Raw genomic sequence first — 19,962 nt, forward strand, 5'->3', positions numbered from 1 at the left:
AGTGCAAACAGTGTTGTAAACAGTTGGTGTACAGCAGCTGACTGCAATTTTTGTTGTCTTATTGTTTTTTTTGAGTTTATAAAAGTGGCTGGTCGGCATAGTGGTGAGCAGCTAATGAGGGGATTTCATTTTGGGGTGAACTATCCCTTTAAAGAACGGACTCTTGGCGCTGATGAACATCGCAGATGAGATGAGGATATTTACAACTCCAGTAAAAGTAATCCGAGGTTTCTGGTAGCGCCTGAACGCACCACGTGGCCCCTCCTACATCCGGTAAGAAACCGCTATCTGTCAGAAAAAGCCTCCCCGAGCGGAGCTCCGCTACACGGACCCTGTCCTCAGAGCGCTCCGCTGCTCTCACGGTGGTCTGCTGATCGACCTTTTGGAGCCTTTCACCTCGGACACACAGCACAGAACATGTCCGCACTGAGGTAACCGTCCCCCCGGGCCGCTGCTGCTGCCTCCCCGGCCGGCTGAAGGACGAGGCAGGACGGACGAACACAGATGGAGAGGCCGCGCAGGCTGCTGCTGCTGTCCGAGCTCCGCGTCAGAAACGCCGCGTACGATGTGAGTCTGAGCCGGTCCATGCTCACCTGGAAGAGACGGATCTCCAGCCCGGTGTACCACCCGTTCAGACCCTGTAAGACCCGGATAAAGATAACATGTCTGTCCGCTGCGTGTGTGTCTGTCTGTCTCTATCTGCTCTGTCGCTCGTGAACGCACCGCTACATCCTGCGTGGTAAACAAAGGGCAGAGAGGACACAGAGGGACATGTTGGACACAGAGATAATATACAGTAGTGGACAGGACAGAGGGGCAATGGGACAGTGAGTGAGACATGATGCATCCGGTTACATAAGTCATCGCATCCAGTGTGACACTCGATCTGTGCAGGTCAGAGTGCGGCTGCAGGCACACAAGCCAAACCTCGTTCATTCTTCGAGACGTTCAGAGGACAGTCACATTCACTGGCCTACAGCATGTACCACAGAGTCTTACAACTCATCCCTGAATGTGCTGAAGATTGTCCCTGCTGTGGACTGTAGCAGAAATTAAAACCTTATGATAGAAAGACAGTTGTAAACAACTTTTTACATTAATAGTTCATCTGTCAACTCTAATCAGACAAATCTGAGACCAGCACACCACTAATGATTTGAACTTTGTGGACATTACTTTTGGTTGTTGTGTGTCGCACCTCTGAGGTGGGTTTGATTCACCACAGATACAGAACCTCCGTGTCTCCGCACATATACATGTGTGTGTGTCTGTGGTGGGTCTCTCTGGTTGTTTTGAATTCACAACATGCTATAACATAGATTTCCGTGACAATCTCTTAACAAACATCTGTTTCCCCAATGACAAAAATCAAAAGACTGTGAGATCACAAGGGGAATTTAAGTCAAAACTTCTGTTAATGATGCAGCAATGGGGTTCAAACTGCCGACATTCCAATTAGTGGATGACCCGCTTGTCCCACTTTATCCCCTGAGCCACAGCTGCCCTTGGGTTGACATGAACCAGACTGTTCACTGCAGGAAACTCAGTGCAGGGTTGGTTGTCAGCAGCTTGAAGCTGCTTTTACTTCATTTGATTCTATTACATGGTTGACTGCTTAGACTGACTCAGGATTAGTTGGGCGAGTGTGTAGGTGGTTCGATATTGTGGCTCCACTTTTAGCTTCATGTATGTGCAGTGGGAGGAAGTGGATACATGTTGTCCTTCTTTATATATAGTCAGTGTTCAGTAGTGCAGAGGATCATGCATTTTAGTTATAGAACACAAGCGCAAGTATCAATGGCGTCCAGTTGTTTTAAAGCAGAAGGAACATGTGAATGAAGGATATCTCAAGCAAAGACATGATGGTCGACTGTACAAATAATTCACTGTCCTCAACAGACACACAAATGCTTTATTGTGATATAACATCACAAAGTGTGTTTTAGAAATTCCCTGACATTCTTAAGACTGGACAATTTCACCGTCAGTGCTATTTACACCAAAAGGAGCAGGCATAAGTATGTTTTAAAAAGGCATGTCAGTCCTCTAAAAGGGTGTTTGACTCATGTCCCATTGCCAGAGGGGGAGTGTGTCTTTCTGTTTTGCTGATCAGTGCTGGAGCTGATATAAAAACCTGTGACCACTGCTGAGTCATTTGACCCGAGAGTGACTGCTGATTGAATGCAAATGCCATTGCAGCACAGGTCACATTTCCTTGTTACGTCTAATGTGTCTTAGTCTCCCTCTGGTCATCTCTGTGGAAACTGGAGCAGGAATTCACTCCAGAAAGTTGATCGGGTTCCCTCCCACGTCTTATATAAGATGTTAATACATGTGTGGACATATGACACAGATACAGTAGTCAGATGATCCACATGTTACTGAAGGTGTCAAGTGATCAGTCATCAACACCTGCAGTAAGATTTACATGTTTCATGTCAATGTGGTCTGAGGATTCACAGTTAATGTTTGAGTTGATTGATTGTGAGGAGAGCAATAGAGCTTCATTTGAAATACAGCAAGATATTTACATTTGTATTGTAATCACTATAATTATCACCCCTTTAAGGAATCTGTAGTTGGCTTCACAAATCTCCCTACTAATGTAAGAAGTGAGTTAAGTTATTAACAGGAGAAGCTGTGGTTTGATCTTCTGATTTCTCTGTAGCTGTCGTCTTCAAAACAATCACTCAGTCCACTTCTTATTTGGTTACTGATCAATAACTTACTACTGGTTTCACTTCGACTACTTGTCTTTCATGGCTTTTATTTTGGTCTCAATGACTTCTAACCCAAAGTTACCTGCTGTCTGATGTTTTCATTCGCCGCCAAGAGTCTTTGAAATCTGATGTACAAGATGTGGCTGTAGGATTATAATGTTACCAAAGTGTGTGTGTGTGTGTGTGTGTTGTTCAGGTGTACATCACAGTGTGTCAGTGTCAGAGATCATCTCTGTCAGAGAGGAAGAGGAGGAGAACAGCAGCAGACAAAGAGACGATGGCAGCTGGAGGAAGATCAAAGAGAGAGATGGAAAGGACTGCAGGCAGACCTTCACAGGTAAACACATCTGGAAACTCATTAAACACAGCTGGAAATTCATTAAACACATTTAGAGACATATTAAACACACATTCAAACACATCTGGAATTACAGTAAACACATCTGGAACCCATTAAACACATGTAGAAACATTAAACATCTGGAATCACACTTGGTAACACACCTGAATAAGTAAACATGGTGAGACATTAAGCACATCATGAAACACACTTGTGGAAGCATAGTATCACAACCTTTACCACTGAGGAAATGTGTGGAATCTAAATACATCATGTTAAACATATCGTGTTCACAACACAAAGACCATGAGGACCCATCAGGAAGCTCAATAGACAGACCTGGAAACATGTTGAACACACCTGAAAAGCTTCTTGAAACAAACCTAGACATTCTGGAAAAACATCTCTAAATAGACTAAACAAAGCTGCTGTTTGTTCACTCTGTGGCTCTTAGTACTTTCTGAGTACGGACTAGGCAGCATCAATTACCCAAAATATCTATATTATTGTAACATTGTGATGATTGGTTTTGACTTGTGTGTGTGTGTGTTTTTTGGGTTCCAGTGTTGTACGTGGAGAGGTGTCAGCAGCACCGCTGGCGGTGTGCTGAGGTCAGCTTCACGTGTTCAGATGAGGCACTGTGCCAACGCTGGGTCAGCAGCATCAGAGAGCAGCTCGTCGCTATCAGTACGACACTTCATCAACAGTAACACACACTGACTAACACATGCTAACTAAAAGTGCGCTCACACATACAGATTCAAAACCTGTGAAAAAAAAAGTTAATTGAGGTTTTGCAAAAGAGATCAGATCCGGACAACCTCTTTGTATCCGTATGTGTGACTGTGCAGTAACACACTCATGATTGTTCCTAGAAACTGTCAGTAACGTAGTTGTTGTTTACAGCCACCAGACCAAAACACCTGCTGGTCTACATCAACCCTTATGGGGGGAAGCGACAGGGCAAACGCATCTTTGAGCAGAAGGTCGTCCCGCTGTTTGCTGAGGCCGGCATCTCCACGGATGTCATCGGTACGTCCTGCATTACCTCTACCAATTCCTGGGTCAGCGATTCTGCATATTAACGTGTTCTATCTGTGTGTTGGTTGCCATAGTGACGGAGTACGCCAATCATGCGAGGGATCACCTGAAGACAGAGGCAGAGCTGAAGAAGTATGATGGGTGAGTGTCCTGCAGCTTAATTCCCACACAAAACACAGTTCAAAATAAAAATTAGGATTTCCATGTATCCTGGAAAACCCTAAACCTGGAAAGTAATTTTTCTTCTACCTTGGAAGATTCAAATGTTATGGCTGATAATCAAAATCTCTATTTAGAAAAAGAAGATTTTGACCAGGCTGTTGAGCTCCACAGAGAACACATCCCTCTGGCTGTTATTCTAGTTATTTTTGACCCTTTAATGAAATTGCATTTTATACGGATAATTAATGTAGTTTCACTTTTGTAATCTCCTCACATTTTACTCTGATCCTGGCTCAGTGTGGTGTGCGTTGGAGGGGACGGCATGTTCAGCGAGATCATCCATGGGCTGATCTGGAGAACACAGATCGACGGTGGCGTAGATCCAAACTGTGCGGATGAGGCGCTGCTTCCCTGCTCACTTCGCATCGGAATCATTCCGGCAGGTCAGAAACAAATAATATGTTTGATTGTAATAAAATACAGTGCTCATCCTTCTGTTTAGATGCCACCTTTAGTCGTAGTATTAGAGCAATAAGAGGATGAAAAGTAGGTCCTCGATGGAGTTGTAGAGGTGTTTGAAGAATTTGCTCAGGACGCTCCTGTGGTCCCTGAGTGAAATGGCTTAACCTGTAGCATCATTTGTGTTGCGATGGTCACCTGCAGTTTAACCCAAGACATTCTCTGCTGTGTATAAAATTATTAATTACAAACTATGCTTTGCTGAGTCTGGCCCTGGTCAGACTGGGTCTTAACATCCGTCCTGAGAGATCTGATCATGAGTGGACAGCCTTAACTACATGTGTTCACACCTAGTTAAAGGCTGACTTACGTACACTGCTGTCAATGAATGGAAAAATAAATAATTAACAGTTTCAAAAAATCTCTGTGTTTAAGAGACATAAATGTGTCCCAGCCCCACATCACAGTACTCAGTCTGTCTCCACATCAAATATAAATAAAGATGTTGCCATTAAAAATACATGCTCTGTGTCCTTACAGATGAATAGACAGTCTCCAGTGGGCCTTAACTATGTATGAACACTGATTTGACTTAAATAGCCAATCAGAGTTTGTGCGTGCGTGCGTGCGTGCGTGCGTGCGTGCGTGCGTGCGTGTGTGTGTGTGTGTGTGTAAATTCCAAAATGAGGAGAGTTTTAGTGCTGATCAAAGTTCATATGAGGTATCCATCGGATCAATAGGTTAATGCGTACAAGTCTCAGAGATCATCATTAGACATGTTCTAAGAACTCTTAAAAAGCATAAACATAAACATTCAGCTTCATTATTTAACAATTTCAGTAAAATGACAAAGTCAGCTCTATGTATTAAAAGTACATGTTTCTCAACAGGCAGACAAAAGCATCTGACTTTTTGCTCACAGTATCTCAAAATTTGAATCCGTTAATTTTTATTTTACCCAGTTTTTTTTAATCGTGTGATTAGATTGTTAGGAATTGAGGCCACATGCAGAAAATAAAATTCTGAGTATTGTCTTAAAATACCGAGAAGAAAGTTGTAGTTAAATGAGAATGATGAAATTTTACGAAAATAGTCCTTCTGGATCCAAACTCTTGATGACCAATCTCATCCTGTATATAATAGGCAATTTCCTCCAAGTCTTTGTGGTTCTTTCTTTAGAATAGACAGTTTCTAGCTTTATCTTTAAGTCCTGATACTTGTGATTATTTGGTGCTAATATGACAAAAGTATTATGTTGCTCCACATTCCTCATTCTAACACAGGCATTAGACTGATCTTCTGATGTTCTTTTTTCTAGTTAATGTACAACTTTATTCTTGTAGATATACGACTCAGAGTTACATCAACAGATCATAATGTTTTTCCATAATTATATACATAATTATAATTAGTATTCACATATTCTCTTACTATAACTATTAGAAAGCAAGTGTTTGGTTGGTAAAACTGCTGTTTCGGATCAATCTAATCTGTTGAACTCAGTTATCCATGTATGAAGAAGAGCTGATCATTGTCCAGGTCTCCATCACAGTGCAGTGGTGTTTGCTCTGTATTCTGTTATCATCATCTCTCATTGTTTCCTCTATGTTTGATCCAGGTTCAACAGACTGTATCTGCTTCGCCACTGTCGGCACCAACGACCCTGTGACCTCTGCTCTGCACATCATAGTGGGTCAGTGACATCATCAACTCTAGCATGAATTAATTCTGCACCACACAGGTTATGTAACATTGTGCACACAACATTTTTTGTTGTTGTATATATATATATATATATCTGCTAATTACCCCTGAAATAAACACACAAATAAACACTAAATTAATGCTTTTCATCAATATGTTGCTACCACTGTAAAGACATGTTCCTCACAAACAGCTTTTCCTAATATGCAGAACTTGTATTTAAAGTGGAACAAATAGTCACAGAGTCAATGAGGCTTCTGGTTCTCCGGTGTGAGAATTGACGCTGCTTTGGTTGTTCGCCCATAACAGCAAACTGAATATCTGTTGGGTTTGCGGTTGTTGGTTGGACACAATGATTCACTGAAGATGTCACCTTGGACACTGAGGGAAAACTTTCACTAGAACAAATGATGAATTAAAATTAAAAAAGAGTAATTAATAGTAATAAATACTAATTGATTGTGAAAATAAAAAGCTCAATATTGATTTCATATTCATATTTATGTATGATATAATATAGATACCAAATATAGATTGTGTAAACATAATTTTATTGTTGTTCTTGTGTGTTAACTACCCGGGTTTAACTCACCTTATTATCTCACCGACAGATTATCCAAATTGCACCAAATTTGTTCAACCAGTCCTGGATGTGATTATCATGTGTGGTTTTTATATTGGTCAAATGACAGTTTTTGCTGCTATATGGTCCATTTATAAAATGTTTGAAATGATGAAAATGGTCCCACGCTGACATCTAGTGTTATGTCAGAGAACATGCTCTGAACATTACACTTACTGCACTTCCTGAAGGCCTTAGAGCCCAAATTGTTCTGGGTCAGTGCCAGTGTGGTTCAGAAGTAGACTCTGGTTAAGCTGCTTGCAGGACTAGTTTTTAAAAAATATATATTTGTAAAATAATTCCGGGTTGGTTTGTTGATGGTGTGTTTGCTTATGTGTTTTGTGCACAGGAGACTCTCAGCCCATGGATGTATGCTCAGTTCACCACAACAACACATTTCTGCGATACTCAGTCTCCCTGCTGGGATACGGTTTCTATGGCGACGTGCTTACTGACAGTGAGAGGAAGAGATGGATGGGACCGGCCAGATACGACTTATCAGGTAGAGTGTTACATGTTGAGCATGTTAAAGGTTTGAGGGGAAATGTATGGTACAGTTACAGTCCCAACTGCACACACCCACCCACCCATCTATACATGAATGAATAGATGAGAATATCACTGTTCCAGGAATATAATGTAGCAATATATATGAGCCTCAACAAATATCAAACAAATACTGACATTAAAATAAATGCTAATTTGTTGGAAGTCATTACACTCAATAATGATAATAATAATAATTGTTTAAAGAATCCACGGCTCTGGCCCATTGAACATACACAAATACAATATTACAATTAAGTCGTGTTCGGACATGATCTCCGAAGCATATCCGCACAATTGCGGCTTTCTTTTAAGTTTGCTTTCCTCACATGACCAACACAGCAGGAGGTTCTCTGCTCTGACGCCTTCACAACATTATAATTTCTGGAGCGTTCAGGTGAGAGGCAGGCAGAGGCGGGACGTAACATATAGATTCCACTGTTCTCACATGTGCACCTGATTTCATCCAGAACCTCAAATACAAATAACAGAATTGCTACTAGACAGGACAGATGCAGCAAAAAAATTATTATGTCTGTGTGTAAGAGAGAGAGTGAGACTGTTTCTTTGTAGACAGTGTATTAATAAAGAATAATAGTGATACTGAATAATCCTCAATCCCATTTTTTTGTAATGGACTGGTTTGATGTTGACGCCTGCAGGTCTGAAAATGTTCCTGACACATCATTATTACGAAGGAACAGTGTCCTACCTGCCGGCCAGAGGCATCATGGGAACTCCACGAGATGCTGCCAGGTGTCGATCAGGGTAAGGGTTAGAGAGACATGCTATACAGGTGTGACACTGTGTTTAAAATGAAAATAATCTAGATTCTCTGATGTTTAATTGGAACTCAGGCCTGAGTTTTTTTAAGACTGTTCAAGTTAACTAACAGAGGTAAACAGTTTGGTTCAATTGTTTAGTTTATGTTAAGACAATCACTGAGTTTAGTGGCCAAGGTTTGGTCAATTTACATAACCATTTAGTTTACAAGCAAAATCAGTTTGGTCCTAGTTTGTTTAAGTGTCAGTTTAGCTGCTAAAATATATAGCTTCAGGTCGGCTGAAGCTTCAGGTCAGTTAAGCAGCTCAAATATTTTGGTTTCGATAAGCTGAAGGTTAAGTTTAGCAGTTAACATTATGTAGAGAAAGTTATCTAATGTTTCAGTTTAGTCTGGTTTGATTAAGACGCCAATCCTTTCTGGTTAACTTTAGTCAAGCTGGGTTCACGCACAGCTAACTGCTCTGTATAGGGATGGATCAGAAGCAGAAGGTTTGGGTCAGGTGTATGACACTTTCATTAAACCATGTCATTTTGGTTCTGGTTACCTTACCTTAATAACGTCTGTGTGTCTGTGAATCTCCAGCTGTGTGGTTTGTCAGCACAATGGGCAGCTACTTTCAGAGACATCTGAGAGGAGCCAGATTGATGAAACATCAGCTAGTGGTGAGTCAAACAGCTAAATATATGTTTGTAAGACAATATCCTTACTGATACATTCTGCAAGCAGGGGCTACTAGGAGGGCTTCATTAAAAAAAATACAGCCATCACTAACTCACCCAATGTTTGCATATGAGTTTGCATTTCAGAATAAATTTATATTGAATTTGGAAAAAGAAAGTGGTCTGGGACTAGAGCCCAGGGGTACACCACAGCATGGTCTTTTGCACAAGACCCAACTATGGGTTCTGGCACTTTACACGATGATGAATGGTCATGATATGATCATTGTATTTTACAACTGTATTGTGAATATCAATATTATGACAACTACAACATTGAGAAAGGTCAAAGATGTCTTTTTTGTGGGGGGGGTTGTTCTTCCAGAGAGTGACGGTGAGTGGAGGACGATCCGAGGGAAGTTCTTGGCTATAAATGCTGCCAGTATGAGCTGTGCTTGTCCTCGCAGCCCCAAGGGCCTCTCACCTGCCGCTCACCTGGCTGACGGCACCACAGACCTCATTCTGGTCCGAAAATGTTCCCGCTTTGATTTCCTCAGACACCTTCTGCGACACACCAGCAAAGATGACCAGGTACAGCGTCCTCAAATTGTCAAAATGAATATAGTCTTTTCATTTACCAGCCATCCAAGGTGTTGAATTTTGATTTCTTGTTTTATCAGACCAAAATCTAGATGGTTTATCTTTTATCTCTGACATAGAAAAGCAGAATATTAACAAGAGGGAACGATTTTTTTTTTTGCTTAAGCAATAACCAAGTTAAATCAACTAATCACTACAGTAAGATATCACAGTCCACGGAAGACTGACTCCTAGTTTTCTCACTAACACAATCTGAGTCTTGAGTCAGATCACAACACTTGGCATAGTTCCACCTGTTTCCTCCAGATCTCCCTCATGGTCTCCTCCTTCCCTCGTTTCACACAGTTTGACATGACGTTTGTCGAGGTCCACCGAGTGCGGCGATTCCGCTTCACGCCTCGACACTGCCAGAGCGACTCTGACCTGGAGCTGGACCTGCGAGAGCATGGCAAACGACAGATCTTCAGCCAGATCTGCAGAGACCACCCGGCTTGCAGCTGTGCCCCCGCCTACAGCAGCTGGAACTGCGATGGCGAGATCCTGACCCACACGGCCATCGACGTTAGGTACCTCAATGCTGCGTGATTTTAGCAGTTTTCAAATATTGTAGCCCTGTTTGGATTTCTTTTTAAGGTGCGTTTCCCTTTCTTTTTTGCCCCCAGAGTGCACTGCCAGTTGATCAAGCTGTTTGCACGAGGAATCGAAGAACAGGCAGTGTTCGAGGATCTCACCAACCCCTGTGCAATATAGACCCGTAGCCCAATATTCAGACACTGGAGTCTTCTCTCTGCTTCCAGTCGTCACCTACGTTACTGCTGCAGGCATCGTCATTCAACACTCACATTTCACCAGGAGACTCAACAGGATTTTGTATGACGTATGAAAATGTTACTCCCTGGGTTTAAAAGTTTCCTTAAATCGCCTTGAACTGCTTTATATGTATCCCCTTGGAAGTCACAGCTGCTTTTAGAAATCAATCACAAAGAGACCCTGCAGAGAGAAAAGTTTCACCCTGAGAGTTTGGATTTGTGGTGGGTGCCACTGTTGGTGTTTTGATGTGGACAGTTGACCATTGGTTGATCAGTCACCTGATTTATTTTTGATATTGAACTCCACTTCTGACAGTAGTTGTCTCCATAATCTTTAGATCATGACTGGATGACCTCTGTGACTTGAGGTCTCTGCTACAAATGAAAAAAAGGTCCGAGCAACATGGACTCATTGAGTGGCTGTGTTGGCCTGTGTCTCACTGCCTGTAGAACTGACTGGTTGTTATTTTAAGTCTGGCCTTTTTTTCCTTATAACACAGGCTTGTTTAGAGCCACGTCAGTGATTTGATTAAGAGTCGTCTTGTGGACAGTTTGATTCTTGTTTTCTTCAGTCTCGTGGCTGTTTGAACTCAGACTTGTCTCAGTGTTGTAGTTGTCTGGACTCAGACTTGTAGGAGTCCTGTGGATGTTTTCTCATGGACTTGCTTTAGATCTCAGTTATGTGGTTGTTTATAGCTGAATTTCTCTCAATCATGTGGCCGCTTTAACTCAGACTTGTCTTGATCTTGTCATTTTTTGTATTAGGGCTTGTATTGAGTTTTGTGGACTCTGACTTTTCATGGTGTCACTGGTGTTTTGACTCTAATTGTCTCCATCTGACCAGTTTCAGTCTTCTGTCTTGAGGATGATGTCTGATAGATGTAGGGGGTCTTGACTCTGACTTAAACTTGTTTGGACGTAGCTTTGACTTGTCCAGGACAAATTCTCTGCATTGTTGTCGAACATCTCTATCTAAAAAGTTTTTCTCTCCGAACTCAAATTCACCTTGTACCTGTGATTGTTTTGTCTTTGACATGTCTTAATCTTGGCTATCAGTTACTCTCAATTGTAGCTGTAGACTTGACTCTCTGAAACTCGTTTGACTTGGACTTGTCTTGAGCTTGACTTGAATTGCCTGTTCATTCATTTCTAGATTAGTCTTTTTTAGTGCTGTAGTCTAGTCTTGATTGTGATCCTTTTTTTTTTTTATCATCTTAGATGTGTCTCTGCCTTGTGTGTTTAGACTTGTACTCAACTCACCCTGTGAGTCAGTGGTCTTGACTGCAGCTCTTCTGCCGTACAAATGGGTTAGACGGCATCTTATTTGAATTTTTAAATAGTTTCAACCAAAACCAATTCCTGAATTTAGAATTATCTGTAACACGTTTGAAGGATGTCAGTCATTCCCAGGGTACAATTTTCCCTAGAGGTCAAAGGTGGATTTACATGAAAAGTAGAAAGTCGAACTCTGACTTGTGATATTATTTCCACAGTCACTGTCTATGTTTTTCAGCTGTGTGAAGGTTTCTGTTACATCTTATTTCAAAAACACATCCATTAGTGTTGTGTTCATGTTTCCATCATTTCTCAGGAAACAATCTGAGCCTAGTTGTAGCTATCAAATTGTATTTTTTACATATATGAATTCCAAACAATATAGAAAAAGAAAAGTCTGAAAATTTTAACTCTCATCAAAAACATGTAGTCAGTCAAAGGTCGTGGCTGAGGATGCTGTACAGCACACATGGATGTTTTCAATCATTTCACTCGATATGCAAATCACTTGTCAGTTGGTGCAAACACAACCTCATGAAAATTTCCAGCTTTAACACCAAACAAACAGATAATCATCATAGTCTTTGAAATGAGCTGGAATTGTAGCTGTAGCTTAAAATCTGAACTGGTCAGTTCATAAAACCTCAAGATAATCACATGGACCTTCCAAGAATCAGAAATAATGATTCAACAGACAATATGTTTTTGCAAACAGATTGCTTCAGAGCAATTTTACCTCCTTTTTTAAAAACAATGTAGTTGCTTTGTGTGATGTTCCTACACTACATGGCCAAACGTAACAGTCCATAGCTGCATCCCAAATGTGTTGCATGTGTTCAGGTCTTATAGACCAGTCAAGTTCTTCGCCAAACTGGGACGATTATTTTCTTATAAATGTTGTCATGAATAAGTTTTCTATTGTGAATGCCAATCTTTTGATCCACACTCCAGTCCAGTTGGTGGCAGTAATGTGGCTGTAAGCTGGTCTGCCAACAGGCATTAAACCAAGAAACAGATGTATTCGGGCAAAACAGGGAATTGGTTTACAAAAAGTTTGAAGAACACTTGTTTTGTCTAGAGTATAATAGTGTGCTCTAGATTTGGGGCGGGCAATAGTTGTTTTAGGACGTCACAAACAACTTAATTTGAGGATATGTACGCTCAATATACTTTTGGCCATGTGGTCCACACTCCAAAAAGGAAACTGCTTGTTTATAAATGAGTCAATCCAAATGAAGGTTACACATTTTACTGTATTAGGTTCACACTGATGAATCATTCAAAATATAATTGTTTTTTTGGAATTATTTGACAGTTTCCATTTGATCACGCTGCATCTTTGTTTTGTAAAATAGTTTAAACTTTGAGGACAAATCAGACTGGAAGTTGAGTATCCGTACTGGACTTGCTGAGTAGAAGCTGTTTCTTTGTATTTCTGTTAGTCAGATTTGTTGAAAAGCCGTCCTGTTTCCTGCCTGCTGATGTTGAGCTGGACTCAAACTGATGGAGGAGAGGACCTGTAGCAGCTCACGGTGCTTTTCAAAACTCTGATCAATCACTTTTTAGCTTTCTCCTGATTTTAATCTGACCGAATAGCCTACCAGCTTGGGTTCTGAGATGTAGCTGTTTGTCTGTGACAGTTGTCTTCAGGTCTTCACAGGCTCAATATGTTGGAGCCAGTACAGAGCAGCCCCATAGAAAAACAATGTTGTTTTTGCTGGAGAACAGGCCTGATCCAAAAAGGTTCAGGACAGCCAAAACTGGTCTTAAATGGAGGCAAGGATGATTGCACCTTTACAAAAACAGAGTGAACACCAGCATTGGCAGCAGCACGATGCTCCACTACAACAATAAAACATTGTCTCAGTTAGAGCCTGGACCTGTGAAGACCTGTAGCTCAGCTCTTTCTCTTATGTTGATTCATCTTTTAACTGTGTTCAATGAATCACTCTGGATGTTGGAACCCCTTGCTTACCACTCGTTCAGCTGCCTGAAGGTGCACGACTGAGGTGGCATTTTGATCAGGAGAAGATTGAATATCTTCTTCATATTTAGCCTGCTGAAATTATTAATAAAACATGTTTGTGTCACAGTAGTATCGGATAATTAATGTCAGATTTAGCGTGAAAAGACGTACATTGATTTGCATGTTTTCATGAAAATGTTGGTGCTGGAAGCTCACAGTGCTACACTGGGCAGCTACAGTAGCTGGTGACTACAGTACAGCTAACATGCTATTTAGCTGGGCACATGTCGGCCCATAGTGCTAGCCCTAGTGAGCCATAATATCCCACGTTATTAGCTCAGTAGACAGCAGTTAATGTATGTTACTATTCAGCCAGAATAGTTAGCTGGCTTGCTACTAGCTAATGTTGCATTTACTAATTGTACCTGTAGACCAAAAGACTCAGACACAACAGAAAATGGCTTAATGAAATTCCTTTTTGCGCCTCTAAGAAATATGCAGTGCTACGTGCTAGGTTACGTGGCGAGGTCCCGAAGGTGAACTGCTGTATCTTGCAAGCTAATGGCTACCTCCCTGCTAGCATTTTTATCTAGTAGTTATTAATTTCATTCAATAAAAAGTTGTCGAAAAAGGGGAGAAAGCGCTGTTAAGATAGCAAACATTAGTCTGTCATTTACAGGAAAATAAATTCAAAGTCTTGTAACTGTTTATAAGCCATGTTTGTGTTTCTTCTCCAGCTGAGGTGGTTAAATCAAACTGGACGGACGCTGAGTTGAAGCTAAAATAAAAAATCATGGAAATGATTGGGTATCGATGTTGGTGTTGGTGAGGGTACTCTAACTCCATGAGTTGGACATCGCAACTGGAAACTTCAGCATTTCAATTTCCCAGTTCCAACGGACTGCACCACACTGATAACTGAGACATGGGACAAAACACGTCCAATTCAATTCAATTCAATTCAATTCAATTCAATTTTATTTGTATAGCGCCAAATCATAATATACATTATCTCAAGGCACTTTACATAGAAGGTCAGACGGGGACACGTGAGCACCATCAGGTATCAGATCTGACTAGTTAAAATGTAAAATGTAAACAATAACAGTGTAAAGACTATTAATTATTATTGATAACAGGCACAATTCATTTCATAATTAATTACTGCAATATTGTAATTAGTAATAATGAAAGTTGTTGTCCTGAGGTTCCAGGGTCAGAGATATCTGAAATGAGAGAGAAAAAGAGAGAGAGAGACTATGGGAGTACAAAGTGAAATAGTCATTGACTTGTATTAAAACAAATAAATGAATGAATGTGGGGGGGCAGAGAGACAGAGAGAAGTGGAGAGGTGCTCAGTGCATGATGGGAGTTCCCCCAGCAGTCTAGACCTATAGCAGCATAACTAAGTGATGGTTCAGGACTCACCTGATCCAGAACTAACTATAGGCTTTATCAAAAAAGGAACGTTTGAAGTTTAACTTTAAATGCAGAGATGGTGTCTATCTCCAGAACCAGCCAGCAGTTGAAATTGCTGTTGGGATTAATAATGGAATGTATTGAACACAATTCAATTTAATTTAATAGTTATTCACTTAAATCTATGACTGTCTAAAACAGCATGTCCACCAAGAAGGGTTCAATCATTCCTGTGAAATAACATAGATAACAATATTCTTTAATGATTAAAAGGAGCTTGTTCATCAAAAGAAAACATGTCTTAACGATAATATTTCCTGTGTCACAACCATGATGTGTCAACGCCATCTTCCACTTTCTGAGGAAATTGTTTAGAATGTTTAGATCATTTTATTTTCCTGAAGAAGGTTCTGTTAGCATCTAGCATCAAGCTGAAAAGAAAAGGGCTGCTACATGAACTGCATTTGTTTTGTGAAGAAAATGCCAATTATGTAAACACCATCAGATTTTCTGTCTGACGCCGGTGACAGGTGAATTACGGAGTTGACATTCGATGGGAAGGCATCATTTTTTGTGATTTTTATTTTGAGACAGGAGAGACAGAGAAGGAGACAGAGTGTGGAGGAAAAATGTAAAAAATAAAGGATTTGACTGAAGGAGAACAGAGGAAAAGGAGATGGAATTGGAACCATAGCAAATACCGGCAGCTGAACAAAATCAGGCAATTTGAGTCCACCAGTAGCCCAGAATGGACAAACCAAACATTTGCTCTCAACATTTTGTGTGTTTATGTTACCAAGGGTTGGAGCAATAAGCTAACTCATCACTAGATAGATCCTGTTCACTGAGCCTTTAACGGTCACTCCATACAGAAGCTGTGGTCCAGAGATCCCCCTGACCTGTCAGGCCCCTGAGCCTGTACCTGGTTAGTAATGCATCAATAATCCATTCACCACAGAGATTTTTATTTTCAGACCTGGTGTTCACGTGAGAGAAATAATAAAATCTTTTGATTCCTCCCTCCCACACTAACACAACTCCCCCACCCACAGCAAGGTGTCAGGGAGGGGCTTCCTCATGCTTTCTGGCAGTCTTCGTCGAGCATGATGTCCCTTGAAAATCCTCAGTCTGCTTGTCACACCACACATATCTGGTACCCCCCCCCCCCCCCCCCCGGTGTTCACACACCATCAGTGAAGAATGATTCTAAGCAAAAGCTCGGAGGTCAATGATAGAGCAAACAAGAGCACAAAAGGACACGGTCATTAAACAATACAAATGTGAGGATCAATACTCTGCACCGGTGTGAGAATGATTTCATGTTCACAAACAGCAGGCCCCCCTCACAGGTGATTACGGCTCATTAAGGAAGTCAGATAACATCATTAAGATTTCAGGAAGTCAACAAACCGACGCAGCAGCTGAAAATCTGATGTCAGCAGACCTTTGACTTTTAATGACGAGCTGGTTGTTTTAAGACAGGATGGCAAAATTGGTAAACCACCCCTAACTGAAGACAATGATCAGCAAATTCAACTGGTGATGAGGGATCTGATTGTCTATTGAGGTTGAGACCCTACAATATTACAGAGAAACCAAACAGTTCCCACTGCTGGGGGGACATTGAGTTCTCCAACAGACACACAGAGATCCTGCGAAAAGCCAAACACAGCTCATCTGCTCCTTCCTGAGGAGGAAGGTGAGAGGTGAGCCTCCAGATGTCTCACTCTGATCATTTCACTTTGACTCACTCATCTCTCAAAATGGACATTTTCACACTGTCAAGCGGCCGTTAAACCACAGAGGAGAAGTTTTTAAAGATGTTGTGTTTATGATTTCAAGTGTTGCTGTGCATGCACAGCTACTAAAAACAAGCAAGGGACCTGCAGCTGTTTCCCATGGCTGTAAAAATCCAGAAAACTCCCCAGCTTCATATTTTTCTTGAAAAAACACTGGTGTTTAAGATATTATTTTAGTCAGCGTTAATGTGAAAGGACAGTGCATCAAAAGAGACCGTTTTTCATAATAAAGAAGCTAATGTCATAAAATAATGTAACTGTAATTCCATTATAGCAGTAATATAGTCCTTACAATATATTAATTTATTTATATATATAATTGCAGGAAATAGCATTTGTTTCTTGCTTGTTCAAACAGTACCTGTGTCCATCTGTCTATAACAACTGGCCGATCGAGCTATAGACAACACACAGAGGAGCCAGAGAGAGAGAGAATAAATGTGGTGTGAGAAAAACAGATGTTAATAAAGGAATTTTTATGACATACTTGGGGTGTGTAGTGTGTTTGATGTGAAGTGAATATCAACAATCGAATTTGTTACACTAAAGGAAAATGTACTTACATGATGGGCTTCAGCACATTAATACACTATTTTTATAAAACTTTTTCATCACTTTTGTCCCCTGGTTTTTCAGTAATGTCGCCCCTTTATAAAATGTTTTAACATTCCTCTATAGCCTGCTCATGACCCCACTTTTACACCCACACATCACTGACTCACCCTCACATGTAACACCAACAAGGCACTTGGTGAGGAGGTTCCTCATTTAGATTTACCCTCTTTACTGCAGACAGCAAACTTTGCACAATGCCAGCAGCTGTTAAACTGTGTAATCCAAGTCTACAAGAAGATTGTCTCCATTACTTATATTAAATATAGCTGAAATCTCCAATTCAGTCAAAGAAGCCTCCTCGTTAGACCAGTAGCCTCATCTAACATAAACACTGCTTCATTATCATTTATTTCAGAAGAGATGTGCTGCTGAAAATATTATTATGCAGAATGTCGAAACCATTTACCTGCTGACAAAATAATAACTTTACTTGTAAAGCACTTATCCAAACAAGGTTAGTGCTTCGCAATTCTTCTATTTTAAGCGCCAAATCATAACATAATAAGATCAAGACCTTAAAATGTATAGAGAAGGCTAACAGTTCCCACCATGAGCAGCAATTTGGCAAAGAGAAAAAAAACTTAAAATAAATAATCAAATTTAATTAGAAACGCATATCAAATTTCAGACGCAAATCACTGGTGAGTTGTGTTATTTTTAGAACTGGCCTGCGGGCGAATCATGTGGTCCGTGGGGGCGACCTGGTGCCTGCGGGCACCGTGTTGGTGACCCCTGCTCTAGCAGAACCAGACTCAGTGTGGGCAGCCATCTACCTTGATCAGATGCAGTGAGCAGAGGAAAATGGGGGAGAGAAAAGAGGTTGGTGGAAAAGAGGGGAGAGAAGAGAGAGAGAGAGGAGAGAGAGTCCCTCACATTTGAGCTCTGTCAGACTGGTTAAAATTGGCACCCCAGGATCTGCAGTTTCAAAGTCCTTCTCTGGACACCAATCAATTACACAAGTTCTTACTGATAAGAGGCAGTAGATTTAGTTTGCATGCCACAGATAAGGAGCCTGGCAGGGGAGAGAGTCACTTCAGCCACAAACCTGTATAACCAGCAGCAGGGTGAGGCTAAAGGTGAATCTGACTGGCTACTGGATTGTATGGCAGTGCTATGAAAGCCATGTGCTCAGTAGATCAGACGTCATTACCTCTGTGCCTTTTCTTAAATTAAACACCTGCTCTCATAGGCAGCAGAGTCAGAAGCTGCCATATTTAAGAAACTATATAAAATGAGCCTCGGGGGCGTGATGGAGAAAGCCTGGTCACCCTGAGTAACCAGCCTTGACCTAGGGACAGCCAACAAGGACAGGCTGGCTGATCTCAGAGTCAAGAGCTGTGGGGTCCAGCTCATGTTGAGCTTTGAAAGTTATTTAAATAATCTTAAAATCAAACCTGAATTGAATTTTTTGAAAAGTTTGGAATCGAATGTGCCAGCTAGATTTTCAGCTGTTGCCTGTTAGTTAAACAGGAACCTGTCTGCTGGCCTGTGCCTCTTAGTTTCCTTGCGTTCCCCTTAGCTATAAAAAAATCTCTATTTTTGTGACCTTTGTATGTTGAGTCTTAAACTTGTTCTGCCTACTTGATGAACAAGTCCCTCTCTCTGTGCAGAACAATTCTATTATCACCAGTAGAGGTGAAGTGGAATTTTCATGGGCATGCATGAAGTGTGTGTATGTATATATATATATATATGTGTGTTAATAGTAACTTTTATGTAAACATTTATGATATTTTGGATATTTATATTGGGGACTATGTGTGGGATTTTTTTTAAATTGGTATGTGCCAGCCTAGTCAATTGACAGCCATCTCTATACAAGGCAGCGAGTCTGAGAGTGTGTGTTGGTGCTGTAACACTGTTGTTAATAAAATTGCTTCAGCTCTCATCTGGATCTGAACATTGTGTTTTTCCTCAAAGGACGCCTCGGCCACTCTGGCCAGTTTACAGGTGCAGCAAGTGTCCGAGCAATAGCCAAAAGCTGCAGCAGTTGCCAGGTCCCAGCTCTTGGGACCTTAAGCAACCTTCAAGCAACAGCTTGTAGAGTTGGTAGAGAAGAAGAAGACAGAAGGGACAGATTTGAATCTAGACTACTTTGCTGTATTAAGAACTGAAACTGATATTTACTGTTAAACTATTTTAGATAGGTTAGGTTTTATTAATTATGTAAATTAGTTAAGAGTTTTGCACTCACTTACATTTGTTGGATACTTCAAACTGCTTATATGTTAAATTTCAACTTCCAATTTGCAATAAAAAAAATAATCTCTGTATCAGCTCTGGCACTGTACTGTTTTAAAAATGGTCATTTAGAAGCAATATCGAAAAAGTGCCAAGTGATACTCAACCCTACTCTCTGATGCATTTCATTCATTCTGACATGCTTTCTTGTTCTCCACAGTTACGAGGAGTGGTTATCTGAGTAACTGAGTTCCTCTCTGT

General features: G+C 40.8%; 1 protein-coding gene across 1 annotated transcript; it reads left to right on the forward strand.

Moving 5' to 3' along the window:
• Positions 1-275: 275 nt before the first annotated feature.
• LOC109624489 (ceramide kinase-like) lies at positions 276-14,395 on the forward strand. Its single transcript, XM_020079197.2, has 13 exons — positions 276-640; positions 2,917-3,057; positions 3,625-3,747; positions 3,967-4,092; positions 4,176-4,242; positions 4,561-4,706; positions 6,341-6,415; positions 7,398-7,550; positions 8,257-8,362; positions 8,961-9,040; positions 9,423-9,628; positions 9,983-10,203; positions 10,300-14,395. The coding sequence occupies exons 1-13, from the start codon at positions 505-507 to the stop codon at positions 10,385-10,387; spliced, it is 1,668 nt and encodes a 555-aa protein (XP_019934756.2). The 5' UTR covers positions 276-504; the 3' UTR covers positions 10,388-14,395.
• The last annotated feature ends 5,567 nt before the right edge of the window (positions 14,396-19,962 follow it).

This window comes from Paralichthys olivaceus, chromosome 7 (assembly GCF_024713975.1).
Source record: "Paralichthys olivaceus isolate ysfri-2021 chromosome 7, ASM2471397v2, whole genome shotgun sequence".
Taxonomy (NCBI): Eukaryota; Metazoa; Chordata; class Actinopteri; order Pleuronectiformes; family Paralichthyidae; genus Paralichthys; species Paralichthys olivaceus.

Coding starts and splice junctions, on each gene's coding strand:
- LOC109624489 (XM_020079197.2), top strand. CDS start 505: ATGGAGAGGCCGCGCAGGCTGCTGCTGCTGTCCGAGCTCCGCGTCAGA. Junction 8,363..8,960: donor GCTGCCAGGTGTCGATCAGG/GTAAGGGTTAGA, acceptor GTGAATCTCCAG/CTGTGTGGTTTGTCAGCACA. Junction 9,041..9,422: donor TGATGAAACATCAGCTAGTG/GTGAGTCAAACA, acceptor TTGTTCTTCCAG/AGAGTGACGGTGAGTGGAGG.